This window comes from Hemiscyllium ocellatum, chromosome 21 (assembly GCF_020745735.1).
Source record: "Hemiscyllium ocellatum isolate sHemOce1 chromosome 21, sHemOce1.pat.X.cur, whole genome shotgun sequence".
Classification (NCBI taxonomy): Eukaryota; Metazoa; Chordata; class Chondrichthyes; order Orectolobiformes; family Hemiscylliidae; genus Hemiscyllium; species Hemiscyllium ocellatum.
In genome coordinates this window covers 39,518,798-39,544,308 of record NC_083421.1, presented here as the reverse complement: position 1 = coordinate 39,544,308, position 25,511 = coordinate 39,518,798, and the positions used below count along the sequence as shown (strand labels likewise).

At 41.2% G+C, this 25,511-nt stretch overlaps 1 protein-coding gene across 4 annotated transcripts in view; it reads right to left on the bottom strand.

Moving 5' to 3' along the window:
- Positions 1-25,511, bottom strand: part of rgs3a (regulator of G protein signaling 3a) — a 218,522-nt gene that overhangs the window by 142,837 nt on the left and 50,174 nt on the right. For 2 of the 4 annotated variants that reach the window (XM_060841350.1, XM_060841351.1), the window contains 4 exons: positions 15,977-16,058; positions 9,532-9,637; positions 3,890-4,226; positions 359-398 (listed from right to left, as the gene is read on the bottom strand). In XM_060841350.1, coding sequence (XP_060697333.1) covers positions 359-398; positions 3,890-4,226; positions 9,532-9,637; positions 15,977-16,058 — 565 coding nt within the window. Of the gene's footprint in view, positions 1-358; positions 399-3,889; positions 4,227-9,531; positions 9,638-15,260; positions 15,288-15,976; positions 16,059-22,755; positions 22,879-25,511 lie in introns of those variants that run through there. The other 2 variants (XM_060841352.1, XM_060841353.1) reach the window with 2 other exon arrangements.

Sequence of the window (25,511 nt, the reverse complement as noted above, 5' to 3'; positions counted from 1 at the left end):
CAGATCAAATCATTGAGTAACCAATCCCAGCTTGGAAAGTTAAAGCAAGGAATTATTTCAGTTAAAGGAGAAATGAGAGAAGAAGGAACTAAAGGATGAGGAAGGGTGAAAGGGTGAGGAAGATAGTCTGGAAAATAATTCCAAGACCCATTTTGGTCACTGCTTCATTTAAAGACACAGCTGCCATAGATGAAACCATCTTGTTTCTTTCAAACATGAAAGTCTAGTCTTACTGACCCCTCAGTTCTCGGCTCACTTAACCCGACAACATGAAATATTTACTTACAGCTTCTGTTACAGACTGAAAGAAAATATTGTACATCAGGAGGTTACATTAATAATTATTCTTACAACTTACCATAAATAACATGGTTTTCTTGAGGTATTGTCCTCAAAATCTGAAAAGTAATAACATTAACCATAAAATGATCATAATTTAATTTGATGACGTGTTTCAGCATGTAAACTGATACATTAACACAATCCATAACACTAAAAAGTTCAACCTTAGAACTGTTCCAATTTCTAAAAGCTCCAGGTTTATTTTGTTCATATCCAACAAAAAATTCCTTGCAAGGTTTGTAGCTCAGGTTGAGGTTCGCTCGCTGAGCTGTAGGTTTGATATCCAGACGTTTCATTACCTGGCCAGGTAACATCATCAGTGGCGACCTCCAAGTGAAGCGAAGCTGTTGTCTCCTGCTTTCTATTTATATGTTTGTCCTGGATGGGGTTCCTGGGGTTTGAAATGATGTCATTTCCTGTTCGTTTTCTGAGGGGTTGATAGATGGTATCTAGATCTATGTGTTTGTTTATGGCGTTGTGGTTGGAGTGCCAGGCCTCTAGGAATTCTCTGGCATGTCTTTGCTTAGCCTGTCCCAGGACAGATGTGTTGTCCCAGTGGAAATGATTTTTTTTTCTCCTCCGTGTGTATGGGCTACAAGGGAGAGAGGACTGCCACAAACACTATGTAGGACAAACAGGAAGAAAGTTAGCCACCAGGATACATGAACACCAGCTAGCCACAAAATGACACGACCCTCTCTCCCTTGTAGCCCTACACACAGAGGAAAAAAAACACCATTTCGACTGCGACAACACATCTATCCTGGGGCAAGCTAAGCAAAGACATGCTAGAAAATTCCTAGAGGCCTGGCACTCCAACCACAACGCCATAAACAAACACATAGATCTAGATACCATCTATCAACCCCTCAGAAAACGAACAGGAAATGACATCATCACAAACCCCAGGAACCCCATCCAGTACAAACATATATATAGAAAGCAGGAGTCAACAGCTTCGCTTCACTTGGAGGTCGCCACTGTTGATGTTACCTAGCCGGGTAATGAAACGCCTGGATATCAAACCTCCAGCTCAGCAAGCAAACCTACACCCTAAATAAATTCCTTATTCCCATAGGAAACATCACAGCTCCCCCCAAATTGTTCACAACCCTCATGTCATATCTGATTCTATCTGACCCACTATTCAGAGTAGCTATCTAATTCTACACCACCTGTGACGATGTAAACTTTAGACCTTTAACAACTCTTTCTGGAATAAACTGTTTCTTGAGGTGAAAGGAACAGGGAGAAACTGTTATAAAGAAATTAAATGCAACATGCTCAATATCCATCCCTGGGAAGAACCAACAATAAGCAATCTCTTTTCTGAGAGAGAAGTGATAAAAACTGGTTGATAAGCTGCTGTCTTGTGACAAATAGGAAATTATGTCTGCCTGCATAAGCAAAGTCCCGAAGTAAAAGGGGTGAATTGCAAGAAAGGCTGTTTTTTTTAAAAAGAACAGCTAACCCTGAATGTAAAAGGGAATCAGGAAACTATTCCTGATAGGAAGGCAAGCTGCAGACTTGAGGTCTCCAGAGATGTAGTCAATGTTAGGGATGAAAGAATCGATTGAATTATCATTAATGTCACATTACAAGTATTCCCTCCTTCAAGTTTGCAAAAAATCCAACATCAGAACAACTCAACAGCAAAACTTCAAAGAACAACAATGCATAAAGAATGAACCCCTAGACACCTCCAAAGACAGACCACCATTGGATGAAATCCTGGCCAGATTCCACCATTAATCAGTAGTAGCCAAGTTGGGTTGACAGGTTTAACCGGCTTACGCGAGGGGTCTTATTTTTGGTTGCTACATGCAATAAAACTTAAATCACTATTTCAGTACTGGATTGTCTACAAGGTTCCTTAATAAATAGCCAAATTAAAGGTAATTTGTGGTAGTTTGCCCACAATACATCATTCACACTGCCTATCCCCACTCACTACCAGTGTCAGTTTGGCTATGGCTGATACAATCTTCTGAACTAATTTTGATTGTTGAGAGCAACTTCATTAATTGACTTTATTTTAGGATTTGCACATTTTCCTAAGAGCTTCTTTGTATCTTAGTAGTTAAATCTCGCATTGTCCAGCATGTAAGGGGAATGGGGGATGCCAGGTATGTGAATCTGCTAGCTGCAAGAAAAGTATTCTTACAGAAGCCCAATACAACATACTCTTGTGTTTTTTTATTCAAAGATCTTCAATTATCAAAAGGGCAGTGCAACTTGCTTACTGAATTTTGGAAAATCAGGCAGTATTTTATTAAGGTCGTCAAGAGAACTAGGACTTGCACCTTGAATAGCAGCTAATGTAGAGGACTGAGCAGATGGTGAGTAAGGCTCAGTAGCCCGCTTGAATAAATTTGTTATATCTACCTGCTAGCATTCTTTTCTTCTCACATGCAAAACTTGAGAATTCAAGTGAAAATGCATTAGCATTTGTGCATTAACATATAAATAGAAAGCAGGAATCACATACACTGCTTCGCCTGAGGCCCACTGAAGATGTGACCTAGTATGGTGATGAAACATCTGGAAATGAACCTCCCAGCTCAGCGAGCAAACCTACATCCAGAACCTCAACCTGAGCTACAAATCTTCTCAAAACTAAAACAGTTTACTATTCAGCACGTTTCTGAGCATTTCAAATCCTTTGATAGCAATCTTTAAATCTGCTCCCACTTAACCACACTCTCCTCATGCATACCTGGCTACCGTGTTGTATTGGAGAAAGGATGAGAATATTGCTCCCTCAGGCCTATCCTTTGACATTGTAGGCCCAGTTCGTGGACATTTGTCAAACTCCTCATAATTCAAAACACTGTCTATAATTTCCTCTGTATTTAATGTCACTGTAATGGAACATCCTTATGAACATCCAAACATTCTTCAAAGTTCAATGCTGGAAATGTTGTTCACAGGATTTGTTTGATCAGTATGAGTATATGTTGCAATTCTACACTTCTAACACTCAATTTTCACAAAGAATTCTCTATGCTTCTACGGTGATCAATGCATTTCCATTTTGTGTTTCAAGAAGAAATGCTTTTGCTTTAGTCCTTGCATAGGAATCTGCCTTGGTGACAACTGATTCACAAGTGAAAGGTTTTGGATATAACAATCCCAAATTCAACAATAATAGTACCTGTGTGAGGAAGGATGACATGCAGTGCTATTATTTGTGGTTGGGAGAACTACAATGTGTCAGGTGAGCACATGTGCAACAGAACTTGCAACATCAAGTTCAAATAGGCACTTTTCAAGAAACTTTACATATTTATAAAAGTGGGAAATTTTGTTTGAAATTTTTGCCAGCTATGAGAATTCTGAATGCTTGGGTACTGTAAAATGGAAAATTTACTGTCATGAGTTTCTAATCATACAATCTCTAAGCTCTTTAAGTCCCTTATGAACAGTAATTTCTCTCTCCTGCTCTTTCTTAAAATTCACCAGTTATTTCATCCCAAACAAAATATTTCAATATTTCCACCACACAATTTAATTCAATTAACCAACTTCGTTTTTATAACATGCATACCTGGCTACCATGTTGTATTGGAGAAAGGATGAGAATATTGTCTCCCTCAGGCCTATCCTTTGACATTGTAGGCCCAATTCGTGGACATTTGTCAAACTCCTCACGTCGCTCCCAGCTGTTCAGTACAACTCCATCAGTACCATCATACACAATATGGCAACTTTCCCTGTGGTCCATGGACATTGATGGAGTACAACAGTTCTTTTCACGTTTGTTGGGTGGACACTGCAAATCATAATTTGATCTACAAGATGGTTTCCTAATCATGCGTTCAAAGTTGGGTCTCAATCGAGGTACAAGGCGCCAGATTAAAACAATGATCTGACTGTGACAGTTTCTATAAAAGGAGCAAATAATATTGCATTAAAAAACAAGAGTGAAATGATGCTTACAAAAGTAGAATTTCTGCCTATGCACCTCACTGCACAGTCCTTATCCACTAATGTTGAGAAATTGTGCATGATCAGTTGAAACATTGTCATTTGTTCATTTACCCATTACAACCAAATGCATTAGAATTTTCGTCTAAAGCAACAAAACCTCTGGGGTAGAATTCCCATTAGTTTATTTTGGTGAGATAATTCATACTTGGTTTTTTTAAGACAATAAAATCACTGATGATATTGCACCATGGATTAAATATTTACAATTAGGCTGTAGCATTAATCATGAAGAAATATTTCATAAAGCATGAAAAATATGTATGTATTAAGAACTGGAGATCATGAATTTGAGAATGAAGACCAGAATAGATTGCTTAAAGAGAATGGTCAGTGAACCCATCAGGAAAGAAGTAGAAAATTCCAAAGACATAAATGACAGTTGATATGGCATAAGGAAATTAGTGTACCTGTCAAAGCCAAAAAAAAAATTTTGGAAATTCTCCTCATGCAGTAAAATTATCAACGGAGATAATGGACAAAGTAAACGGGACTGAAGCTGAGAATAAAACAAATAATTTGGATGAAATGCAGAAAGCTGCAAATTAAAGTAGTATTTGTTCATGAAACACAGAAAGCTAGCACACTACTGCAGCAGGTAATAAGGAAGGCTTATGAAATATTGGCCTGTATTTCAAGAGGGTTAGAGTCATAGAGCTGTACAGCATGGAAACAGACCCTTCGGTCCAACCCGTCCATGTCGACCAGATATCCCAACCCAATCTAGTCCACCTGCCAGCACCCGGTCCATACCCATCCAAATGCCTCTTAAATGTCGCAATTGTACCAGCCTCCACCACATTCTCTGGCAGCTCATTCCATACACATACCACCCTCTGCGTGAAAAAGTTGCCCCTTAGGTCTCTTTTATATCTTTCCCCTCTCACCCTAAACCTATGCCTTCTAGTTCTGGACTCCCCGACCCCATGGAAAAGACTTTGCCTATTTATCCTATCCATGCCCCTCATAATTTTGTAAACCTCTATAAAGTCACCCCCTCAGCCTCCGAAGCTCCAGGGAAAACAGTCCAAGCCTGTTCAGCCTCTCCCTGTAGCTAAGATCCTCCAACCCTGGCAACATCCTTGTAAATCTTTTCTGAACCCTTTCAAGTTTCACAACATCTTTCCGAAAAGGAGACCAGAACTGCACACAATATTCCAACAGTGGCCTAACCAATGTCCTGTACATCCACAATGTGACCTCCCAACTCCTGTACTCAATACTCTGACCAATAAAGGAAAGCATACCAAATGCCTTCTTCATTATTCTATCTACCAGTGACTCCACTTTCAAGGAGCTATGAACTTGCACGCCAAGGTCTCTTTGTTCAGCAACACTCCCTAGGACCTTACCATTACCTAGGACCTTAAGTGTATAAGTCCTGCTAAGATTTGCTTTCCCAAAATGTAGCACCTCGCATTTATCCGAATTAAACTCCATCTCCAACTTCTCAGCCCATTGGCCCATCTGATCCAGATTCTGTTGTAATCTGAGGTAATCCTCTTCTCTGTCCACTACACCTCCAATTTTGATGTCATCTGCAAACTTACTAACTGTACCTCTTATGCTCGAATCCAAATCATGTATGTAAATGACAAAAAGTAGAGGACCCAGCACCGATCCTTGTGGCACTCCACTGGTCACAGGCCTCCAGTCTGAAAAACAACCTCCATCACCGCCCTCTGTCTTCTACCTTTGAGCCAGTTCTGTATCCAAATGGCTAGTTCTCCCTGTATTCCATGAGATCTAACCTTGCTAATCAGTCTCCCATGGGGAACCTTGTCGAATGCCTTACTGAAGTCCAAATAGATCACATCTACTGCTCTGTCCTCACCAATCTTCTTTGTTGCTTCTTCAAACAACTCAATCAAGTTTGTGAGACATGATTTTCCACACACAAGGCCATGTTGACTATCCCTAATCAGTTCTTGCCTTTCCAAATACATGTACATCCTGTCCCTCAGGGCTCCCTCCAACAACATGCCCACCACTGAGGTCAGGCTCACCGGTCTATAGTTCCCTGGCTTGTCCTTACCACCCTTCTTAAACAGTGGCACCACGTTTGCCAACCTCCAGCCTTCCGGCACCTCACCTGTGACTATCGATGACACAAATATCTCAGTAAAAGGCCCAGCAATCACTTCTCTAGCTTCCCACAGAGTTCTCGGGTACACCTGATCAGGTCCTGGGGATTTATCCACCTTTAACCGTTTCAAAACATCCAGCACTTCCTCCTCTGTAATCTGGACATTTTGCAAGAGGTCACCATCTATTTCTCTACACTCCATCTTCCATATCCTTTTCCACAGTAAATACTGATGCAAAATATTCATTTAGTATCTCCCCCAATTTCTGTGGCTCCACACAAAGGCCACCTTGCTGATCTTTGAGGAGCCTTATTCTCTCCCTAGTTACCCTTTTGTCCTTATCTATTTGTAAAAAAAACCCATTGGATTCTCCTTAATTCTATTTGCCAAAGCAATCTCATGTCCCCTTTTTGCCCTCCTGATTTCCCTCCTAAGTATACTCCTACTTCCTTTAAACTCTAAGGATTCACTCAATCTATTCTGTCTGTACCTGACATATGCTTCCTCCTTTTTCTTAACCAAACCCTCAATTTCTTTAGTCATCCAGCATTCCCTATACCTACCAGCCTTCCCTTTCACCCTGATTGGAAAATATTTTCTCTGGATCCTGGTTATCTCATTTCTGAACGCTTGAAATATACAATTAAGGAAGTCTTACTACAACTGTACAAAGGTGCTTGTGAGACCACATTTAGAGTATTGAGAGCAGTCTTACTCCACTTTTCTTAAGGAAAAGTACAATTTCCTTAGTGGCAGTTCAGAGAAGGTTCACTAGGATGATCCCCGATATGGAGGGATTCCCTTAAGAGTTCAGGATTCTACTTGATAGAGCCCAGGTCAAGAACCCAGTCTCAGAATAAGAGAACAGATGAGAGACAGCAAGAAGGGCAATCAGATTCGAAAGTAGGATCAGCCATGATCTTACTGATTTGCAGAGGCAGGTTGAACAGGTCTACTCCATTTTCTATTTTTTTAAAATGGTCTTTCAGTCTTATGACAAATAGAAATAAATTGATAGCATTTCATTCATTGGAGGATATTCCACAATCAACTTTAGTGGGTAGAAATTCCAAAGAAACATGGTTCTGCCACTTTATTATATTAGGTAGGCTTGGAGCCATCACTACCCAGACTATTCTTTGACTGCACACCTGGACGGGACAATTAGAAATTGCGTTTTGCCACTTTATTGTGGCTAGCATTACTTGAATGGGAAGTGCACGGTGGTCGCAGACAGGAATGAACATCTCTGAAGAGACATGTGGCAACCTTCTGTCTTAGAAGATAACTGTTTGTCCCATGTTGGAGGATACCCACCCTGCCATTTTTGACGGAATGAAAGACAGTGGACTGAGAAACTGCTTAGTTTGCTGCTATTTCTTTGGGCAGATCTCATTGGATCAGCAAATACAGAATGTGAATGAGTTAGCATTCTATAGGACCTCCAAATTGATGGTGCTGTCCTACAAAGAGATGCTGAATATATGTCTAAGAGAACAAATATGGAAAATATTCACAATTTTCTCCTGCTCAGCATATGCTGTCAGGGTCTCCGGTCTGTAGAGGAGTGCAAAGAGGACATAGGCTTGGTAGACTTGTAGCTTGGAGACTTCCATCAAATTGCTGCGGCTTCACGGTCTGTGGCAGAAAGTTGCAACTATTTGAGGTCACTTGCCTATGGAAACTCAAATGCCAGCTCCCTAACTCCTGGGACCTGTGCCAATAGTAGCTCCTAGGGAATCACATTCCTGCAAACTGGTATTCAATAGATGCGTTGAGGTGCAATACTAGTAGTATAGGCTCTATGGAGTTCCTTCTGCATTCATACCATGACAGCATGCTTATTCCCCTGCCAATGATATCAAAGTGCCACTGGGCCAACTGCACCAACAGCCTTCTCCGAATTGCCTACATCCTCCTGGAAGTTCAAGAGTCTCCATTTCCTAAACTTTAACCATTATGGATAAAATTTCACTGGAGCATAAGAATAGATAAATAAGGTGACAAGCCAAGGATGATTCCTAATTATTCCTGTTAAATATCAGACAAAGATGTAGCTGAGTAGTTGGTTCTTGCTCCGACAGCTTTTAGCATTGGGTCATAAAGTAGAATATTACATGGGTAGAAATGTAAAGTATGAAATTACCATATTCAGCCTGAAAGTAATTCACTGTGTCACAAGTCAAAATATTTACTCAGTCACAAACTCTGTTCCCTTGCCAGTAACTCCAACCCTTTCCTTATAACACATAGGATGAGCCAGAGCAATTGTATTTTAGTGTTATTTTGACCCTGCAAATGAGCTACCTATGGGTGCTCCGGTTTCCTCCCACAGTCCAAAAATGTGCAGGATAGGTGAATCGGCCATGCCAAATTGCCCGTAGTGTTAGGTGAAGGGGGAAATGGGTCTGGGTAGGTTGCGGGTCGGTGTAGGCCTGTTGGGCCAAAGGGCCTGTTTCCACACTGTACGTAATCTAATCTTGCACTCAAAACCATCTATACCTACCTCTGTAATAGTACCACCCTCTGCCCTTGTCTCTATTTGCTGCTGTTGAAATCCTCATCTATGTTGTTGTTACATCTCGACCTTATTATTCCAAAGCACTCCTTTCTACCCTTCAACTCTGTTGTCTACATCCTAACTTGTATCAAATCCCTTTCATCTGTATCCCCTATCTCAGTAGCCAACATAGGTTACTGGTTAAGATTAATGCTTCAATTTGAAAAATTCTTATCCTCATCCTCAAATCTTTTTTTTCTGGGTGTGGGGGGAGGCGGGGGGGGGGGGGGGGGGGGGGGGGGGAGGAGAGAGCGTGGATTGATCATTTATAGTTTATTCCAGTTTTCCTGGAATTCCAAACTTCAACTTCTAAGAACTACCTGACTATATTATTGGTAGCCTGGTCTAATGTATCCATATATGCTTTAATATTAAATTTGTTTATAACATTAAGCACATTAAATATCTGAATTACATTCAAAGCACTATTTATGTATGAGGTTACTGTTGTATTTGTGAAGTGTAGATTGTATTTTGTTTTTTGGTTGCCACAAATCCATGTATCATTTGATAAATAACATATAATTTAGAACACTTTATTTGAAAAGTTTTTACCTTATTGCATGAGCCAACTCCACACATTTCCACTGTTCTACGTGCTGTCCATTTAACTGTAATAGAGTATCTAGTGATTGCAAACCTGCTTGATCAGCTGGGCCACCTAAGAAAATGATCAATAAAAGTACAATACTTCAAATGTGTGATTACATGGATTGAATAGATTCTCCAACAACTCCACTTCCTTGTGACATTTTAAGGGTGAAGTTAAATAGCTTTTTCAGATGGGAATTTAAAAACAAATTTTGAAGACAAAAAAACAAAACATGGAGAAGCAATGCGAAAATAAAATCTAATATAAAAGGCAATGTTCAGTCTTTAACACATCCATGTATCTGCAAATTACTCAAGTGAATAAGAGAGCTTTTAGCTTGGCCTGATTTCCATGGTTATGCTTGGAATTAATATAGAATATAATTAAAATAAGAGCAATATTACTAGGATCATTTTATAATATTGTCACATTTGCAACTGGTTGAAAAAACTTCTAAATTTGGATAAAATCTTTTATTTGTACTTTAAATGTAGTAAGCAATCAATACTATATAGATTTTTGATACTGTAAATTTTTGATGAATCAACCAAGCTGTAAACCTGGATCGTCTCAGACTCCTCCCTTCCCTTCCTACGCCTCTCCATTTCTATCTCGGGTGACCGACTCAACACGGACATTTACTATAAACCGACCGACTCCCACAGCTACCTAGATTACACCTCCTTCCACCCTACCCCCTGTAAAAACGCCATCCCATTTTCCCAATTCCTTCGCCTCCGTCGCATCTGCTCCCAGGAGGACCAATTCCAATACCGAACAACCCAGATGGCCTCCTTCTTCAAAGACCGCAATTTCACCTCAGACGTGGTTGACGATGCTCTCCACCGTATCTCCTCCACTTCCCGCTCCTCCCACCGCCACCAAGTTAAAACCTTACCGGTTCTCACCTACCACCCCACCAACCTCCAGACACATCTTATCATTCTTAGTCATTTCCACCACCTCCAAACAGACCCCATCACCAAGGATATATTTCCCTCCCCTCCCCTATCAATGTTCCGGAAAGACCACTCCCTCCACGACTCCCTCGTCAGGTCCATACCCCCCACCAACCCAACCTCCACTCCCGGCACCTTCCCCTGCAATCGCAAGAAATGCAAAACTTGCGTCCACACCTCCATCCTCACTTCCCTTCAAGGCCCCAAGGGATCCTTTCATATCCGCCACAAATTCACCTGCACCTCCACACACATTTACTGCAACCGCTGCACCCATGTGGCCTCCTCTACACTGGGGAGACAGGCCGCCTACTTGCGGAACATTTCAGAGAACACCTCTGGCAGACCCGCATCAACTAACCCAACTGCCCCGCGGCTGAACACTAACTCCACCAAGGACATGCAGGTCCTTGGACTCCTCCATCGCCAGACCATGGCAACACGATGCCTGGAGGAAGAGCGCCTCATCTTCCGCTTAGGAAGCCTCCAACCACAAGGGATGAATGCAGATTTCTCCAGCTTCCTCATTTCCCCTCCCCCCACTTTACCTCAGTCCCAACCCTCGGACTCAGCACCATCTTCTTGACCTGCAATCTTCTTCCCAACGTCCGCGCCCACCCCCTCACCTTAACCTCCTTCCATCTATTGCATTCCCAACACCCCTCACCGAAGTGCTTCCTCCCTACCTTTTATTTTGCCTGCTTGGCACACTTTCCTCATTCCTGAAGAAGGGCTTATGCCTGAAACGTCGATTGTCCTGCTCCTTGGATGCTGCCTGACCTGCTGAGCTTTTCCAGCAACACATTTTTCAAGCTATACACTGTTGTCTGGATGAGCATGAGGTGTCAATGCTAAGAATCTGCTACAGACGGTTAAAGGATATCATCTACATCAATTAAGTTTTGGTGGAAATCCTAAAGTTTCATCCGCAATAGTGATCTGCTCCCTGTTATGGGCAGAAGCTGTAATTAGTTTTACTTTTTGGAGAACACCAAGAAAACAAAAAGGTTTTCATTGAGGCCAAAGTCTCAAAGAATTCAGAATGCCTTAGGGTATAAGGTAAGGCCATCAGATACCAGTTTCAAGCAGGAACATATGGAGAGACAGAGAGAGAGAGAGAGAGAGAGAGAGAAAAAATGAAGCAGCTTGGGGGAAGGCTGTTGATAAAAACTGATAAATGAAATTGTACAACACAGGAACCAAGCTGGTTGAATACACTATTCAAGGTTGCTTGGTATTGTTATGAAGGTGTGTACTCATGAAGTGAAAGGCAGAAAGCCAGAATTGGTTTGTACAAAATGATAAGGGGTAAAGTGTGCATGGTCCCTTTAGGAGGTGATAATCTGTTCAAAGCTTGGAGATTTAAAAAAAGTTGAGAAACAGTTGTAGATGCACAGACAGTTCTAAACTTGATACATGCGTATCAATTGACTGTGAGAGATTGATTATTTTTGATGTTCATCACATTCCTGATAAAGGTCTTATGCCCGAAATGTAGACTCTCCTCCTCCTCGGATGGTGCCTAACTGGTTGTACTTTTCCAGCACCATACTTTTTGACTCCAATCTCCAGCATCTGCAGTCCTCACTTTCTCCTAGTTACTGAAAACTTTATTGCGAAGCCTCTTCCAAGGATGCCCACCTCCTCCTCCCTCCACAAGGATCTCAGCGAGTCTCTCTCTCCCACTGCAGCCCCCCAGGTTCTCTCCTCTGCCTGGAAACTCTTCAACCTCGTCCTCAAGTAGATCCGCTACTACAATCATGTCTCCTTCCTCAGCACCTGCCTATACAACCAACTTATCCCCTATGGAATCCAGACAACATTTAGACCTTCTCAATTTGGACCTGACTAGGACAACCACTACCTACAGCAAATCCCAAGCTCACTGCCATGAGTCTCCATCTATTCTCCCTGCAGTCAGCCCAGCCCCACCTCAGGGCCACACTCCCAGATCTGCAAAGGGGCTATGCTATTCTTCATCCTGAGGAGGATCCACAGATTCAACAAACGCTTTTTCTCCAGCTTTATTGGACATCAACAAACGTAAGCGCACCAAATTCTCACATTCTTACCTCCAAACTAGATATTCTTTGACCACTCCAGACCCTTCTCCCGGCCTCTGTAACCAGCCGGATGCCATTATCCGTGTGGCCACTACTACAGCTGTGAATGATGACATTACTTCTGCCCCTGAACTCATTGCAGTCATTGCCAACAATACCGCTTCTGTGATTGCAGCCAGAACTACCACCTCCACAATTGATATCAGATCTACTGCTTCTGAAACCTCCATAAATGCTGCTCCCCATGTCACTTCTGCACCAGTGATTGTCATCATCAATCATCTCTTCCGCCGCATCCCCCCCTCCGACATCACTCACCAGAACACTTGTGTTGACCATAGTGCCCACCCTTGCACACCACTGATAGCACTGCTTCTGCTTACGCTGCTGTAGATGCCTCTTCTACACCCGCGGTTGCTGCCAAATGTGCCACTTCGGCCCCCGCTGACATCTGCAGCAGATGAAGACACCGCTTCCATGAATGTCACTTCTGCCCCCACAGGTGCCACCGAACACTCCACTTCCACCCCCATGACTGCTGCCATTTATGTCACTTCCTCTGCTTATGACACCTATGATGTTAACGATGATCACATGATCGTCCCCACTTCAGGGACACTCTCCACCTCACTCCCAGCTCTAGCTCTACACCACACCCCAGCCCCATTGGGTTTTTACCATCCACCCAGATTTGCCCCTCACTGGGGATGAATGATCAATCCCCCATAAAGGGCTTACCTTCATCCTACTACACTCCCAGGTCAAGCCATTTCGTACATGTTGCGACACTGAATTTTTCTTCCACCGAGTCCGTGCTTACTTATTCAATTATGACTCCCACCCTCCCTCGGAGGATCATTTCTCCCACATCCAACATACTCCATCCTCTTGGACACCACTAACGGGCCTGTTACCCTCCCTCAACCTCCATCTCCAACTGCTGCCATGACATTAACCGCCTCCACCTGTCCACTCCCTCTTTCTCGCCATGTACAGTCCTCCACTCTCTCCACTCCAACCCCAAACTCATCATTAAACCAGAGGACAAAAGGGGTGCAGTGGTAGTATGGCGCACCAACCTCTACATAGCCGAAGCCAAGCACCAACTCATGGACTCCTCGACCATAACCTCACCTTCCACCACCACGCTTCTGATGAAGGTCTTATGCCCAAAACATCGACTCTCCTGCTTCTCGGATGTTGCCTGACCTGTTGGGCTTTTCCAGCACCACACTTTTGACTCTAACTCTCCAATGTCTGCAGTCCTCACTGCATCCTTGGTTAGATGTTAAGGCAACCAGCTTGGATATTAGCCAATTAATTTAAATCAGGCCCTAGATATAAAATCCCAATTAAATTTAAATCCGATGGTTTTGACCATCTCTAACCAATCCAACTGCAAAGAAATTAATGTGATCACAGGTATAAAGAAGGGGGCAAATGGACAGAGACCACAGAGCAAACTGCTATCCGAGAAAATCAGCTTGCTTACACAGAAATCTCCACACTCTTAAAAAAGTACCATCTATTCATAAAGGTATACAGCACTCTTGGATAATATTCCTCACACCAGAATTTGATGGAGAGAGGCGTTCAGAACAGAAAAATTTCCAAAGAAAACATCCCTCAAAAGGACGACCAGTGGAAGAAAGTTATTTTAATTAACCTGTTCAGGCATCTTATGCTAACTTTCAGGGAAGGTGTAACTTGAATCCAGACCTTCTGACCTAGAGGTCAGGACTCTATCACTGCCCTCTAATGGGATGTATAAGGTTAAAGCAGGTCCAGTGTATGGGTTTTTGAAGAAAAAGTAAGGCACCACGATACAAGAATACATTCAGGGAAAGCAATTTTGAAAATCTTCTTGGCTTTGTTAGCACCAGATTCTTGGGAGTGTAGACCAATTGCTATAAAAGCTACATTTCTTCATGGAGAAAAGTTTTATTTTCTCCTTGAAAAGAGTCACCAAATGCAATAAATAAATGTTTATGGACTAAATGATGCCTCTAGGATTTGGCACTTCCCAGGACACACTTTTTAGTGAAAACAGACGCTAATACATTTTACTGGCATTTCATGAAGCACTAAGTGATTTGTTTTGTGGAGTGAGAGAAGTGAATTTGAAAATCATTGTCATAAAATGCACTTAAAGATGGCATCAAAACTGGATGTCAAACTTTCAAAGCTTTTAAGCACAAAACTGGTAATCAGGCAGAATGGATCAACTCTAACTATGTGTCAGCAAACCTATTTGGGAAATGTTTGCTCCTTGCTATTCATCAAAGTAGGGCCTCACAGAAAGCCTTCCAAAGCTGAACTGGATGAATTGTGAAGTCTAATTGGACACCTGAATTGTCTGGGCACCCAAACAAGACCAGGTGCCAGTTGTGAAGTATCAGCATTGAGATCCCCCTAGGAAACTCTAAAAGGTGGAAAATATTATTCAGGGGAACAAAACATTGATAAAAAACGATGACATCATTTATTTTGGAATGTCCATCACTGGGGGATGTTAGGAACATGAAATCTTTAGTAATGTTTCTTATTCAAATTTGTGATAAGTTCTCAAGAACATGAAGATTTTTATTCTTGTGGGAAAGGGAAATAAATATTGTCTTTTCCACGGGGAGGCTAAAAAGATCAGAAGGATCAGAGGATAGTAAAAAGTACCTGAGCAATGGAAAGTCTTGCTCTTGGTGATCTGGCAGATGTAGCATCTTTCTTTGTAAAAACATTGGAAGAAAAAGTAAATATGAATTCAGCAACTATCCATTTGTGTGCTACATTAATACAAAGTCACAGCGGGATAATAAATTCAGTGAAATATTTAAATAAAAAGTGACTGAAGATTGATGCTGTAGTTTTAAAACTGTTGCTGGAGAATGGAGAAATCTCCAAATTGAAATGGGTGGGATAATAACAGTCAGCTAATTGTTTTGCAAAGAAAGGAGCAAGCATGAAGAAACTGGTGGACACACTGGAAAAGGGACTCTGAACTTTAATACACATACAAGAAAACAATGAATATAATCTGTTGTCATTTTGTTTATTGTAAATTGATTCATTTTAAAAAAGAAAAAAATGAATCTGTTGTATTTAAATGTGAACGGAAAGGATGCCTTAAACTAATGGAATATGGCACCAGGTAATGGATGTTAATTAAAGGTTATTTTGGTGTCAATCAGTTGTTATCAATATGGAGAGCTTGTAATCAATGGTAAGTGTTTTCTGGAGTGTGGTTAATTGAAATAAAGCTCATTTAAAGTGTGGACTTGGACTCTTTTCAAAAATAGACATGTTATAGTGTATAACTCAACACAACCAGGTGACAAAATTTAGAGGAATTTCATTTTGCCTCAACCACAACCAAACTTTAAATATCTTGCCTGGGTCTACAGCTTGCACACGAACGGGAGCATCACAGCAAATTGTGAAGCCAAAGCCATCTTTGCCACGTGGTATTGTAACCTGAAACAAACAGCAAAAAAGTGTTTTTAAAAGAATTTTAAAAGAATCATGTGTCCACATTATACTTTAACTCACTTTAAAAGTTCAAGAAACTGTACAACGCAGCCATTTTTCCAAAAATTGCAGCATTAATTGAGACGAGAATGGATTAGTCCGATTTTTAGGCATGAAATGGATGATACTGCTTGAAAAAGAAATAATGCACACTCTTTGTTGAGGAATGGATAGGAAAGGAAAAATGAACTGCCATCATGGAAACCTCCCATCTCCATGCACCTGTATGAATGCACGAGAAAGAGTACAGAACAGATTTGAGAATGGTTCCAGGGATGAGATGCTTCAGTTGTGAGGACAGATTTTAGAAAGTGAGACTGCTTTCCTTGTAGAAAAGGAATATGGGTAGATTTGGTACAAGCTTTCAAATCATGAGGGGTTCTGGGCAGAGCATATAAAAGGAGAAACTGTTCCTACTCAAATCAAAAGAGAATCAGACAACATGGTTTTCAAATGCTGCGCAAAAGCAGCAAGTGAGAGACAAGAAAACCTTTTCACACAGGCTGTGGTTCAGGTTTGGAATGCGCTGTCTGCAAGTTAGTGTAGGCAGGTTCAGTTGCGGGACTCGAGAGGGCATGGTTTCTATTTGAATGATCATCTAACTTTTAGGGCTATGGAGAAAAGACAGGAGTTTGGCATTTAATCAAAATGCTCAGAGTACTGTCGCAATCTGGTGAGTCAAATGGTCTCTTTCTGCACTGTAACAATTGAGATTTTGGAGGAGGAAGAGTAAGTCAAGCAAAGGGATGTTGCTGTGGTTAGTAATTTGACTTAAATATCTTAATGGAGTCTTGATTACATCATGTGATTTCCATATTTACTGACACTTACTCATTGAACAGTCTTCTGTCATCATTTAGTTGGCATGGACTAACCTGTTAAGAAGTTAATTCCAACAGCCCCATGAAGAACTTTTCTGCATAATTTAAGCCATTTTGCAAACTTTTTTTTCCGTTTTGCTACTGCATCTTACCTCCCCACCAACACTACAACAGCTGTCAAAATGCCAATTTCTTATGGAAAATTCTCCCATAACTCTGCATTTTGTTAGTAAAGGGATGTTGTGAAAATTCAGCCTGCACTCCTCTGCACCTGACCATCAACATCCCGACACCATATTCCCTAGGCAGGCTCATGACATTCATCAGTTTGTCTCATGATCAGCATAACAGTATTTTGCTGTTTATTGATCTCAGTAGAAACCCATAGAATGATAATTTTATCTTTTAATAAACATCTGTTATAGATGCTAAGAAAAATCAAGGTTTACAGTTTAAATCAAAAGAATATTATAAAATGAACCCCAACCCAAAGAACTCAATCTTAAATGATCATTTACACTAAAGAAATTAGAAGTGCGATGAAAATTGTTACTTATTCTTTAAGCTAAACCTCTTAACATTTCCTCTGCACCCATTTGACTTAACCCCCCACAAAAAATCTCAAATCAGATACTCATCTGCAATTAAAATATTTAGTCAGAGTACCCATTTTAAAAATTCACACATGGACTGAAATCTTTTAGGCCCATGATTCACTTCCAGTGAAGGGTATCCCTTCAAACCTCCATCATCCGATGGTAAACTCCAGTTGCAACAAAGATGTTATTAACATCTTAAGCATAGTTAGCTTGGGTCAGATTTCTCCTCGTTCTAATATTGTTAATTCTGGAGACTTGCAAGTAAAAATTGCTTTCTCTCTTTCCAGCTTCACTATCCCATATGTCAGACTCACTATTAGGAGACGTTCAGTTCAGTGGTTTTAACTTTTGTAGCCAACACATCGTAAATCAACTGAACTCTGATGGCCAGAGAATTATCCTTCAGCAAGTTTAGAACAAACCAACCTCCTCCTCAGAACCAAAGGCATCCCAAGAACATACGTGACCCATTTCTGTTATGTATCTCCCAGTCAACCTGGCCACATCATTAATTACTAGAGGTTAGGTGTTTTACCAAGTATAATCATGTCCTAGGACATCTAATACTTTCAGAGACCATCACCCCAAAATAACACATCTATTTGCCCAAAATCTAATGAGCCATCACAGTTAAAATCAGCCAGGCAGTATCATCCACCAATTACTAACCTGGTGACAAACTTCCAGCAGGCCCATGGAGAAACCCTGACAAGGAAGCATAGAGGCACAGTGGTTAGCACTGCTGCCTCACAGTGCCAGAGACCCGGGTTCAATTCTCGCCTCAGTCTGTGTGGAGTTTGCACATTCTCCCAATGTTTGCGCGGGTTTCCTTCGGGTGCTCCGGTTTCCTCCCACAGTCCAAAAACGTGCAGGTTAGGTGAACTGGCCATGCTAAATTGCCCGTAGTGTTAGGTGAAGAGGTAAATGTGGGGGAATGGGTCTGGGTGGGTTGCTCTTCGGAGGGTCGGTGTGGACTTGTTGGACCGAAGGGCCTGTTTCCACACTGTAAGCAATCTAATTATCTGTCCTTCAGGTATGGTAATCATCATTGTCAAGTCTTCCAACGGTTTCAGTGCCCAGCAAAAGACATCCTGCCCACCAAGAGTTGAAAGCCATCAGAGAGGCTTTGACTCTTGTGGAGTTAAACCTAGTCATTTGCCTCGTATAGCATTACCTCAATATAAGAACAATCTGAAATACTTTCTTACTTGTGGATAGTCACCTCTTAAAATTTACCTCAGTGAAACAGCATCATCAAAGGTTTAATCTAGGAATCTCCCTGACCCCCTCACCACTGCCTCCAAACTCTCAGTCTCCCAACCCCACACAGCACACTTCTCCTTCCCAAAATCTGCAAACAGGACTGCACAGGCAGACACATTTGTTGCTTGCCTGCTCCTGCTCTACAAAACTCATCTCTTCCCGTCTCAAATCAATTTTTTTCTCTTTGTCCAGTCCCTTCCCACTTGCATCCATGATTCCTCTGATGCTTTACATCAGTTTCAGACTTTCTGGTTCACAGGCTCCAGCCGCCACCTCTTTACCATGGATCTGCAATCCCTTTACATGACCATTCCCACCCCCCTTCCGCACCCCAGGATGGTTTCAGGGCTCTTCGCTTCTTCCTGGAAATAAATGCCTGAACCATCCCCATCGATCACCACCCTCCACCTCCTGGCCAAGCTTGTCCTCATCCTGAACAACTTCTCTTTATCTCCTCTCACTTTCTTCAGGTCAGAGAGATGGCCCTGAGTACCCAAATAGGCACCAGCCATTTCTGTCTCTTCATGGGGTGTGTGGAATATTCCTTGTTCCAGTCCTTTTCCAGCCCCCACCCACAACTCTTTCTCCGGTATATCAACATCATCGGTGCTGCCTCCCTCACTCATCCAGAATGAAAATTTTTATTAATTTCGCTTGCAATTTCCACATCGCTCTTACCCTCACCTGGTCTATCCCTGATTCTTCCATTCCAATCCTCAACATCTTTGTTTCCATTTCTGGAGATGGCCTAGCTCACCAATATCCACTACAAATCCACTAATTCCCACAGTTACCTTGACTATACCTCCTCACACCCTTTACCTGTAAAGACTATTCCATTCTCCCAATTCCTCCACGTCCATCACAACTGTTTTGATCCAGTCAATTTCAACAAAGAGGCCTCCAAAATATTCACCTTCTTCCTCAACAGAGGATTCTGCAGCACCCTAGCTGACAAGGTCCTCAGCTAGGTCCAACCCACGTTCCAAACTTTAGCCCTCACACCCCTTCCCTCCTACAAAATTAATAGGGTCCCCCTTGTCCTCTCCTACCACCCCATCAGCATCCATATCCAGAGGATCACCAGCCACCATCTCTGCTTCTTTAGTGGGGTGCCACCACCCGACACATATTCCCTTCTCCTCCAGTCAGTCTTCTACAAGGACCATGCCCTCTGGCACACCCTAATCCATTCTTCCTTCAATCCCAACATCCCCCCACAGCCCCAAGGCAATCCTACAACTACAGATGTTACACTGCCTGCTTACCTCCTCCCGCCAGAGTATCCAAGGGCCCAAACACAGGTTCCAGGTTAAGCAGTGCTTTACCTCCAATCAATTTAGTCTACTGCATTCGTTGCTTACAATGTGGTCTCCTCTACATTAGCGAACCAAGTGTAGACTGAGTGACCACTTTGCAGAACCCCTACATTCTGTCCTCAAAGACCCTGAACATCTACTTGCCTGCCACTTCAAAACAATACCTTATTCCCTGACCAATGTCTATTGTTTCAGGTTTGCTGAAGTGCTCCAGCAAAGCTCAGCACAAACTGGAACAACATAGTGCATTTTGGGAAAGCGAATCTTAACAGGACGTGGACATTTAGTGGTAAGGACCTAGGGAATGTTGCTGAACAAAGAGACCTTGGAGTGCAGGTTCATAGCTCCTTGAAAGTGGAGTCGCAGGTCGATAGGATTGTGAAGGCGGTGTTTGGTATGCTTTCTTTTATTGGTCAGAATATTGAGTACAGGAGTTGGGAAGTCATGTTGCGGCTGTACAGGACATTGGTTAGGCCACTGTTGGAATATTGCGTGCAATTCTGGTCTCCTTCCTATCGGAAAGATGTCGTGAAACTTGAAAGGTTTCAGAAAAGATTTACAAGGATGTTGCCAGGGTTGGAGGATTTGAGCTTTAGGGAGAGGCTGAACAGACTGGGGCTGTTTTTCTCTGGAGCGTCGGAGGCTGAGGGGTGACCTTATAGAGGTTTAGAAAATCATAAGGAGCATGGATAGGATAAATAGACAATGTCTTTTCCCTGGGGTGGGGGAGTCCAGAACTAGAGGGCATAGATTTAGGGTTTGGAGGGAAAGGTATGGAATTAGCTGCCAGAGGAAGTGGTGGAGGCTGGTACAATTGCAATATTTAAAAGGCATTTGGATGGGTATATGAATAGGAAGGGTTTGGAGGGATATGGGCCAGGTGCTAGCAGGTGGGACTAGATTAGGTTGGGTTATCTAATCGGCATGGGCAAGTTGAACCGAATGGTCTGTTTCCGTGCTGTATATCCCTATGAGTCTATGAGCACCTCACTTTCTATTTGGGAACTCTACAGCCTTCAACAATGTTAGCGCCTGAGGCACCTTCTCCTATGTCCAATCCCCACACACCAGGCCTTGCTATTACAGGTGTTTAGATCAGAGTGGTGCTGGAAAAGTACAGCAGGTCAGGCAGCATCCGAGGGGCAGGAAAATCCACGTTCCGGTCAAAAGCCCTTCATCAGAAATCCATTCGTGGATTTTCCTGCTCCTCAGATGCTGTCTGACCTGCTGTGCTTTTCCAGCACCACTCTGATCTAAACTCTGGTTTCCAGCATCTGCAGTCTTCACTTTTGCCTTGTTATCACATGGTCTGCTCTTACAAACAACTAATTGTTAGCCACTAATTGTCCAATTAGCAGCCATTCATTCTCCTAGGCTGACCGTGATCCACTCCTTCGTCTGTCCAACTATTCTTGTCTCTCTATCTCCACCTATCATTTACTCCTTACCCCCTCCTTACACTCCATCTTCTGCATTAAAAAAAAATTTTCCGACTACTATAAGTTCTGGGGAATGGTCACCAGACCTGAAATGTTAACGGATTTCTATCTACAGATTCTGCCAGACCTGTTGAGCTTTTCCAGCAATTTCTGTTTTTGTTTCATCAACAGCTCCCCTGCTACTGGAGCCCACTTTAGCATGATCACTGATCAGCATTTAAGTAGTCTGAATGGAATCGATTAGATCAATGAAGTAGGAAAGATAGCCTCTACCATTTTGAAACCCCAGATCTCTATGGCCTAAGCATTCATGTGAAAGCACTACTTTCAAAGGTCTACAGCATGTAGAGTCCCTATTCAAATTTCCCTGTAGTTTCCATGTACTCATTGCTGTATCACTCTTAAAAAACTGTCAAGTGGTCAATGCATGTGGATAGTTGCATGCGCTCAAGATTATGACTATAGCACGAAGCTTAGCACACACATACAACTGATTAACCAGTAACTGCTCCAAACTTTCACACTTAGAAAGTGTCCTTCTTATTATAAAAAGGAGCTGCTGTCCTGCTTCCGCTGGGATCTGGATCTCAAGTCCAAAAGGTCCCTCCTTCTCCTCAGTCAGCAGTTGATCATTTGTTGTAATATATCTAATCCCAATATACCCTTATAAACCATATCTAAATGGCCAGATTGGATTTAAAAGCTAATAAATTGACGTACATCAAATTTTTTAAAAAATGTTACCTCATAAAGTTGCTTGATTTACGTGTACCATATATGGATCTTGAAAGATTATATTAAATTAGATTATCTCTAGTTTACATTTTACAGACCCAAAATGGTATTTAATATCTAAGATCTTCCAGAAGTTGAAATTTAACGAAAGTACATGATTACTTTTACCATAACTTCCAGATTAGCAAGTTCCTGATCTTTCTAGCATTGTAGCAAAAATTCTGAACTTCAAAAAAAAAGCCACAATATTTAAAACAGAGTTGAAAATGATTAGATTTATACTTTGAAGTTACTTACACATATTACTTAATTTTAAAACCGATTCTTAACAAGAGAATTAAGACAGTAAAAGCCATAGGTACTCAAACTGTTACTTGAATTCAGAATACTGCAAAATGAACAAAATTAATAAACATTGCTTTGAAAACTGAATGCAATACATGCTACTGAGTTCATATATTCTATACCTGTTGCCCAATTGCTTGCATTGTTCAATCTCAATAGTTCTTCTTTCGATGGGGTGTACAATTTCGTTAATTTTATAAGTTCTAATTTCTACACAACCGTCTCTTTCAGAGGCTCATCTCCTTCAAACACTTAAACACATCTCACATATTCATTAAATAAATTAATTGCTTCATTTACACAATGAATTGGTGGACACATAACATTTTCCAAAGCTGTGTGTCACTGACTTAAATGTTCATAGTGGGCTGTACTTTAGTTGGCATAACCACCCATGGGAACTCAGATTTAGAAGAATCACAGGAAGCAACCTTTCACCTCCCAAACCTCTGCTCCACTGCATGTCTCTGAACGATAAGCCAGAAGGTTTCCTGAAAATTTCACTCAGCAAGAACGTCCAGTTGGTTTCTATGAAGTATGAGTATTCCCTTGGCTCTTCCTAATCTTTGCAGTCTACTTCTTGAAACATGCTTACATACTGATGAGAAATATTTATCATAGGACAATGCAGACATTGGTAAATAGGAAAAATTAACTGAGGATTACATAGAAACCGATGCTGTACTCGGTACAATGTCACTTATAGCTGGCGGACTTTGTCAAAACTTTGCGTAGAAAGACACTTGAGTATAACTGGAGGAAACCCTTTTCCTCTGATTGTCAGTGAAACATTTAATATTCTAATATACTTAAAAATCCTTTATTTCCTCATGTTTCAATGTTACTTTATTTACATGACTAAGGATCATACAAAAAAATTCTAGAAGCATTAAAAATATTGTATCACTAGTTACCAGCAACTGCAAGTTAAACAATAACTAAAATGATTAATACCTCCAGTAATTTTTTAAAATAGAAATTCTCCAAGTAACATTATAAAAAATCTTAAGTATAAATGGTGTTGCACAAGAGAAGTTAGTTCTGACATGGATAGACTGTAAACACTGTTGAGTCAAACTTCCTATTTCAACACTAATGTTTACTTTATTATTTCCCATCTTTGTCTTGCACATTAATCACAAGCAAAATATTTTTTTTCATAGAACAGCCATTAATAAAATGCAATAGGGACCGTTCATACAAACAAAAAGACTTCACCATTTATGTCATGTAAAGTTTTCCTTCCTCCAGAATGAAGTATAGACATCACAAAGAAAACAGGGACATTTTTAAATTGTTTTAGTCTGTATATTTAAAAATACAGAAAGAGACCAGTTAGCACATTATGTCTTCAACACTATTAGTCTAACCTTATTCTAGTGAATTCTATTTCCCCCACAAGTAATTATTTAATGCATTCATTAAAGAGTTTAAGAAATACTTCAACAGTTTGTAACTGAGCACTTGATATTCTCACAATGCTTCAGATAAAAATTGTTTCTAAACTCCCAATTATTTTTATGACTGTCTTAAAAGTTGTGTCCTTGTTAGATACCTCAGCTACCAGTAGAAACAATTAAATACTATTACAGAAATTTCATTATCTTAAAAACCTTGGTCAGATTACCCTACGACCTTCTCAAACCTGGGTGGAAAAACATTCCAAGTACACAAGACTCACCTAATATCTTTCACTTCACATCCCATTAAATAATACCAGTAAAATGAGCTGTACTATTCTGTATCATGGGCTGCCAGAATTGTGCATAACGTTCCAACAGGCATTTAATTCAGATGACATGTATTATGTTTGCATTTCAATCACCTATGCCTTCATGGACAAACCAAGGCCACAAAAATGGGCATCTGCAGAGATACTACTTGTGAGGGTTGATCTGCTCAGTTGGCTGGATGGCTGATTTGTGATGCGGAGTGATGTCAACAGCATGGGTCCAATTCTCTTACAGGCTAAGGCTCCCACAAAGGACTCTCCTTCTCTACATCTTCTCATGCCTAAGGCATGATGGCTCCTAGGTTAATCCACCATCAGTCATCTCTCCCCAATGAGAGCATCCTAAGGTCTAGTACATCTATGGCGATTTTACCTTTAATTTGATTTTATTCTGTAATTCTGGCAACAGTAAATAATGGCAGTCAAAATGTTTCCAGTCACTTTGGCATGGCTCACATTTCGCCTTACTGAAACTGCAAAAGCAAGGTATATTCTGTGCGTATACCAGATGAAAGCAGAACAGTTTGTGATGTTCTTTAGCATTTAATATCAATTTAATGCACAATTCCAGTCATTTTGAACCAAGTAAGTTGTGTTCAGGCCTGGTTTTAAATGCACAGATTCAGCTAATTTAGGAGCACACCAACCACTGAATCCCTGAAGAAATATTGTTTAAAGTGACAGCCATTTAACGGAGATGATTCAAATGAGGTGATTGAAAAAGTGGATTGAAGTGAACAGATTTTAACACACTTTTCCAGTTGCAGACCTTGTGAAAATGCAGTGTTGATCATTCTTTGAAGGATTTTTGGAAAAAATTTTAAATTTTCAAAAGGAACCAGTCCCAGATCTTTGCAAGTTTATAAAAATTTGCATGCCTGTCAGGAAAAAGTCTGTTTCAACAATGGGGATTTTAGTTGCAGTCCCTCTTGGGCTGAAACACAATTCCAAAATTAAGCACAGGCAGTAGAGATGGCAGTGTGCAAGGAGAAGGTTTGGGGTTGGGGGCGGGCGGTAGAGGAGGAGGAATCTCTCTAAACAAATTTCTATGAGCGATAATGAGACTCTGGATTCCCTAAAATATCATTCAAACATCACAGTTCTCCATCATTCATTCCTGTCAAAGTGAATGTACCAGCTATGCGC